This window comes from Scylla paramamosain, chromosome 8 (genome assembly GCF_035594125.1).
Source record: "Scylla paramamosain isolate STU-SP2022 chromosome 8, ASM3559412v1, whole genome shotgun sequence".
NCBI classification, from domain to species: domain Eukaryota; kingdom Metazoa; phylum Arthropoda; class Malacostraca; order Decapoda; family Portunidae; genus Scylla; species Scylla paramamosain.
In genome coordinates, this window is record NC_087158.1 from 21,127,040 (window position 1) to 21,134,539 (window position 7,500).

The 7,500-nt window shown below is 41.6% G+C and overlaps 1 protein-coding gene across 5 annotated transcripts in view; it reads right to left on the reverse strand.

Annotated features, from left to right (window-relative positions):
* Positions 1-7,500, reverse strand: part of LOC135102942 (zinc finger and BTB domain-containing protein 2-like) — a 45,451-nt gene that overhangs the window by 22,177 nt on the left and 15,774 nt on the right. For all 5 annotated transcript variants that reach the window (XM_064008652.1, XM_064008657.1, XM_064008656.1 and 2 more), the window contains exon 2: positions 4,541-4,609. In XM_064008652.1, coding sequence (XP_063864722.1) covers positions 4,541-4,609 — 69 coding nt within the window. The remainder of the gene's footprint in view (positions 1-4,540; positions 4,610-7,500) is intronic.

Genomic DNA, 7,500 nt, shown 5'->3' on the forward strand with positions numbered 1-7,500 from the left:
CTCTCTCTCTCTCTCTCTCTCTCTCTCTCCAGGTTCTATTTCTGGGTTAAATATCTTGTGTTTTGTTATATGACTTGTTTCTCTCTCTCTCTCTCTCTCTCTCTCTCTCTCTCTCTCTCTCTCTCTCTCTCTCTCTCTCTCTCTCTCTCTCTCTCTCTCTCTTTCTCCCTGTTGTAGCCGCGCCATGATGATAGTTAATTCTAGTAATCATTGAGCATTTTGTTCCTCATTGAAGACTTTTGAGACGCGTCCTTCTACCTGGAGATCTAGTCACCCTCTCTGGTCATATTAAGACAGCGAATGGTCAGCACGAAATAAAAATGCATTTCGTAAACAGAGCATATACCTTAAAAGACTCATAATCTCTACGGAATAATCTCATCACAGTATAAATATTGTTATTGTACTTGAGCTAAACATTTCAAATTACTTAAAGATAAGCGCGATATACATATGTCATGCAACAGGAAACATTAAATGAAGATAGGATAAATTCAAGGATAGGGATGACAGGTGAATATAGACATGACAGGTGAATATAGACATGACAGGTGAATATAGACATGACAGGTGAATATAGGCATGACAGGTTTATGAAAGAGGTGCTGCATATAAGTTTACTAGATTTTTTTTCCTTTTTTTTTTTTTTTTACAGTCTTCCTATATATTCCTGTTCTTTCTGTTGTTCTTGAAGCTTCCTTTATATCCCTATGTACCAACACACTTCCTTCATCACCAGCAAAAGATACAACCACTGTTACGATAGACACCAGAATAACATAACGACACAAAGACAAGACCACCACCACCAAGACCACCACCACCACCACCACCACCACCACCATCCTCATCATAACATCATAAGTGCAAGGAAGCGTCTCGCCGCCGGCCCGTCCTCCCCCTGCAGCCGGCCAATGGGGAGGCGGAGTGAGGCAAGCGATCATATTCCTGGCCAATGGGAGCCTCGAATATGAATAATGTCGCCTCCGTCCGCCCGCCTCTGATGACGTCATAATATTAATCTAGGCGCGGCTCCCCATAGGCCAAGACACCCCCCATCCCCGACCAATCAGAGGGCAGGGAAATATGGAGTGATAAGTCAACACACACACACACACACACACACACACACACACACACACTCTCTCTCTCTCTCTCTCTCTTATGCTTCAGTTCATCCTTCATCTATGGTATGTTTCATTATCCTTGGTCTGTCTGTCTGTTTGTCTGTTTGTCTGTTCCTCTCTCTCTCTCTCTCTCTCTCTCTCTCTCTCTCTCTCTCTCTCACTAACATTACATCAATAACATCTTCTTTTATTCCTTAACCTCCATTTACTCTTTTATTCTTCCTCATTCATCCTTTTCTTCTATGACATCCTTCCTCCCTCCCTCCTTCCACAACCCTCCCTTCCCTCGCCCCCTCACCCCTCCACCCCCCCACCTAGCCACACGATCAGCCTTAATACTCCCAATTTCCATATCATCCCCATTTCGGCCGACAGACAAATACGACATTTTTCAATCCGGGAGAGACGAATTCACTGACTTATAAGGGCAAAGCGGCAAATCTTTATGAGGGAGACGCGCCCCCTCCCCCTCTACACTCCCCCCTCTGTTTCTCTCTCTGTCTCTCTCTCTCTCTCTCTCTCTCTCTGCTCCCCCACGACGAGCGAATCCTCCACCCAATCCTATGACTCTCTCGCATTTGAATTCGACATTAGTTAGATCCTTTCTTTTTTTCTTTTTCTCTCTCTCTTTTTTAGTTGTGCCTCCCCTGGTGGTGGTGGGGTATGATAATGCGGAGAGAAATGGTTGGAGCGGTGATGGAGCCACATATAGAAAAAAAACCAGGAGTAAGAGAGATATGGAACTGAATATATCAGGTAAAGGGTGATGTTACTTGTATAAATATTCAAAACCGGAAATTAGGCTGGGGAGTGACGGAGAAAACTGAAAAAAATGTATGATTTTGAGAATAAAATAGGTAAGAGAAGTGTAAGAGGAAAATGGGAAAATATCGCTATTACTACAGAAAGTAGAAAATAAGTGATATTTATAACGTTACTTGCTCAACTGTATAAAAAAAAAGCAAAAAAGAAAACAAAAAAACAAACAAACAGAAGAGTAGAGTACATGAATAGAGGTAAAAAAAGAGAGGACGCGTAGGAAGGCAGAAAATGGAGAAGGAGGAGGAGGAGGAAGAGGATGAAGAGCTTTGTGAAGTTAAGATTAAAGTACAGAGCGGATTCAAAGGTGATCAAACGTGTGATCATTGCAGAAGGGATCCGAGGCAGTGAAGAAAAAAACAGAGGATTGAATTAAGAGATTCTGATGCCGATACGAATTTTTTTCCTGAATACTGAAAAGATAAAGGAAACATTGCAAAAGAGTAATCAAGGCAAGTGCAGCTTTGTGTAACGTGTATGAAGTAATACTTAAAGGGTTTGAAAAGACAGGAAAATTAAATAAATAAATTCATCACTGATATCGTAAGTGCTAAATACTCCAGAATACTGAATAAGTAAGTCGATTATACATGCTTAAAGTGAATGACAAAAAACAGTTGCAAATATTTATCTAGAATTTGGCAAGTCCATGACTGATTATTGTGATGGAAATAAAAAGGAAAATAATAAATAAATACACAAACACGTACACTTAATTCACAAACAATGTATCCACCATGTTCTCCCTTAACTTGCAACTCCACCTCTAGGCAACTCAGATCCACTCATAGAAACTCTGTCTCCATCTCTACTACTACTACTACTACTACTACAACTATTACCACCAACACCACTACCACCACCAACCACTACCACCATTACCTTTCCTTTCCTAATACAACAACAACAACTACAACAACAACAACAACAACAACAACTACTACTACTACTACTACAACTACTACTACTACTACTACTACTCCGGCATTCCTTCCTGTATTTGCATGGAGTGTAGTTTATCCTAATACAAGATCAACGTCTGTACTCCCTCCGGCCAACCAATACACCTCTCCCTCCTCCCTCTGCTGTTAACTGCGAGCTGAGAATCCATCTACATACACACGCGACCCGGCCAGCGGCAATGAGGAAGCTACAAGAGGGGGGGGAGATGAGAGAGAGGGGAGGGAGGGAGGAAGAGGGAGGGTTGCTACCGGAAAGGGAGATGGGAGAAGGGAGAGAGAGGTGCTACTGGGAGAGAGTGGAGAAGAGGGAGATTATGAGTGAGTAGTGTGTGTGTGTGTGTGTGTATGTACGAGAGAGAGAGAGAGAGAGAGAGAGAGAGAGAGAGAGAGAGAGAGAGAGAGAGAGAGAGAGAGAGAGAGAGAGAGAGAGAGAGAGAGAGAGAGAGAGAGAGAGAGAGAGAGAGAGAGAGAGAGAGAGAGAGAGAGAGAGAGAGAGAGTGTTTCATATTGGGAGCGAGGTATGAAGGGTAATTAGCTGCCTTGGGTGTGTAATTAATTTCTCTAAATTGGATTGGCTTCTTTTTCAGCGCGTGGTTTGTGGTTGTCTGGAATTGCGTCATTATGTTATGTAAATATGCTTTCTGCTCAGCGTGCGATAAAAAAAAAAAAAAAGTAGTGCGTTCACTCCTGCTCAGTTAATCACGCTCTTAATGCGACTAATTATTATTGTCGATGGTTATTAAAATAGAGAGAAAAAAAATATAGTTTCCCTGTAAAATCGCACCATCCCTACTACTGATTCTGTTTGTCCTATTACTATTACCATTACTGATAAATACATTAAGATAAAAGCAAGATACGTATTCTACACACAAACAATTAATTGATAGGGGTTCTGGTCGCACATTCCACGCAGGACTGGAAGAATATTACAGTCGTGTTCCCCGCGCATGGTAAAAGACGGCAAAAAGTGACGGAGGAACTCGAAACTCCCTTCCTATGTTTTATTTCTCTTCTGGTACACGTCTTGCCTTGACTTTCCTACTTTAATGGTGATCTTAACTTGGTAACACATATATGGGCAGATTATGGTTATTATTATCATTATTACTATTATTACCGTTGTTGTTGGTGTTACTATTATTATTACTTATTATGTTGCCACTATTACTACTACTGATACTGTTGTTGTTGTTGTTGTTGTTGTTGTTGTTATTGTTATCGTTGTTGTTGTTGTTGTTATTATTATTATTATCATCAGTGTTATTACTTTCGAATTTATCATCATCATCATTGTCTTTATAATTATCTATTATAATAGACTTTCAACCATACTCTTCGTCCTCGTTAAATCAAATCTGATGACAATGCAACCCCACTTTATTTGTCTGTTCACCCCTCTCTCTCTCTCTCTCTCTCTCTCTCTCTCTCTCTCTCTCTCTCTCTCTCTCTCTCTCTCTCTCTCACTCCAAATAATTTGTCAGACACCCCAATGAACAGCAACTTTAAGGCTTCTGTTAGAGTTGCAGCTGAACACTTAACTTTCGACCTTTCCCTATTTCAGGATGGACCACAGAGGAGCTCGCGGCGCGTGACTCACGGGGCTTCCATACACAGGTGGGGTGTACTTACTGTTGTCTGCGCTCCTGCCTCCGGGGTGCAGTGAAAGCCAAGGTTGGTGGACGGCTCAGGGTGGTGTGTCTGTAAGAATAAGTAAATAAATAAATATGTAAAAAAAAAAAGAAAAAAGTGCGTTAGGGATCCGACTGAATGTGTTATTAGGTTATGGTAAAGTGAAACATTAATAGTCTTTTCTTTCTGTACTAAATGGAGACAGGTAAGAAGGAAAAGGTAGGGACAGGTAATTACCAATAGATAAATGTATCACAGCCAAGTACGAGCAAATAATTAATCTCTTATGTAAAATAAACGCTTGAGATACGCTTTATTATACTACAAAAATATTTATATGTGCATAAAATGGGTGCACCATCAAGTAGGTAAGCAAAAAAAAAAGTAGTCTTTAGCGCGTTTCTCAATGTAATCTCCACAACTCTGCCTCTAATACATTTTCAAAGATGGCCTTGCGATTCCAATACAAAGAGGGCACTTAAGTGAACCTAGCATAAGTACACACACAGTCTCGGTCCGAAGTCAAGCAAATTGCCACACTAACCTCCCCTGTGCTTAGCGTTTTTCTCAATCTTAAATCAGTGGTATGCTTAGAATATATTAGTAATCAGGATTTGTAAAAAGACTGTCACTAGATCAGGGGAATTAAGATTGAAGGCAATGCACTAAACCTGGAAGTGAGGACGGAATATTACTTCCTTATTAATCATGACTACCATTTACTCAACTTTCGGTAGTGACTTCATAGTATATCTTGCTTTATATACCTTCATTTTTTAAGAATTCAACCTAAAGGCCATATAGCCGATAAGTCGAATTTTCATAACGCATTCTCTTAACGAAGATGCAACATATTTGTTGATCTATCACTAGAAGCATAAGAAAAAAAATAGCACCCTTGAAAACCACGGCAATCCCCACTAGAGAATGTTTAATGCAATCGAGGTAGGACACCAAAATGTTTCAAAATATGGAACACAATGTCATCAGGTAACCCATTCATACGACTTCTTATCTAGCTCATACTGTGCGAGCCATCTCTTAGGCCCTCGTATCACCTACATGTTCTTTACGCTTCGCCTCCCACATCCTTCCAGTAATAAAGCAGACAGTGAGACGTGAAGACCTGCAGCCGTAGAGTTACATGCGTTACAACACTAAATAACAGGAAAGCTTGAGTTGATGTACTGTGTGTATATGTGTGTGTGTGTGTGTGTGTGTGTGTGTGTGTGTGTGTGTGTGTGTGTGTGTGTGTGTGTGTGTGTGTGTTCTTATTTAAAATTACAAATGAAAGTTTCAGATGAAGAGGATATGAACTGAAGAAATGGTGGACCAAATGAGAGAGAGAGAGAGAGAGAGAGAGAGAGAGAGAGAGAGAGAGAGAGAGAGAGAGAGAGAGAGAGAGAGAGAGAGAGAGAGAGAGAGAGAGAGAGAGAGAGAGAGAGAGAGAGAGAGAGAGAGAGAGAGAGAGAGAGAGAGAGAGAAAGGTAGGCAGGCGGGCTGGCAGGTAGGTAGGCAAGTTTCCCAGCAGCAAAATACACTGTGACTGCGCGATATGCAAAGTGGCTCGGAGAGGAAATATCATGGAGGGAAAAACAACCAAATTTACCTCCATCCGAACCCTCAACCTCCTCCCCCACACACACACACACACACACACACACACACACACACACACACACACACACACACACACACTCACACACGGAGGGGGGAAAAAAAGAAAGGAAGAGAGAATGAGAGAGGAAGGAAAAAGAAATGCATAAAAACATAACAAGAGCGAATGAAAAAAACAAAAACAAAAAAAAAGCGGAAAAAATCACACCCATCAAAACACACGGTAAAAAAAAAATCACAAAAAAACAAGATTACTAAAAAATATAAAAAAAAATAAATAAAAAAATACATACATATAAACAAACATATCGAGTGCACAAGCTAAAAAAAAAAAATGAAGAGAAAAAAAGAAAGAAAAAAAAAGAGGAAGAGGGCATAAAGAGGGATTCTAAAAAGGAGCCACAGGAAGGTCGAAAGAGAGCATTCGAAAACAATGAAAATCAAACCTAAGGGGGAGAAGGGAGAGATATTTCCTGGGCCACAATAACGGGCAACTACGAACAGGGGAACGAGAGACAAACACCGATAGATAACGGAGAACAAAAACAAAATGCAACAATATTTTGGCAGATCGCAGGGAGGGAGGTGAGCGAGCGAGAGCAAGAGAGAGAGAGAGAGAGAGAGAGAGAGAGAGAGAGAGAGAGAGAGAGAGAGAGAGAGAGAGAGAGAGAGAGAGAGAGAGAGAGAGAGAGAGAGAGAGAGAGAGAGAGAGAGAGAGAGAGAGAGAGAGAGAGAGAGAGAGAGAGAGAGAGAGAGAGATGTAAAGCCGTAAAGGAAGGTTGAGTGTCTACAAGGGAGAGGAAGTGTTGTGTGTGTGTGTGTGTGTGTGTGTGTGTGTGTGTGTGTGTGTGTGTGTGTGTGTGTGTGTGTGTGTGTGTGTGTGTGTGTATGTGTATACGTGCGCACTTGTGTGTTGAATTGGTAAATTAATTATAATTAATTGCAAAGGGGGCAAAAGTGCGACGAAGCAATGTAGAAAGAGAGAGAGAGAGAGAGAGAGAGAGAGAGAGAGAGAGAGAGAGAGAGAGAGAGAGAGAGAGAGAGAGAGAGAGAGAGAGAGAGAGAGAGAGAGAGAGAGAGAGAGAGAGAGAGAGAGGGTGCGAAGGGCCTTGGAGAGGAAGAAAATTAAAGAGATTAAAGGTCGGGGAGGGGAGAGGAAAGCAGAAGAATAAAGAGAAGGAGAAGAAGAGGAAGAGGTAGAGGAGGAGGAGGAGGAGGAGGAGGAGGAGGAGGAGGAGGAGGAGGAGGAGGAGGAGGAGCAAGACGAAGCACGTGATAACATACAACGCAAAAGCAAAGTGCGCAGAAGTGTCAATTAGAGTGTCTCTGGTGAGGGCGCCACG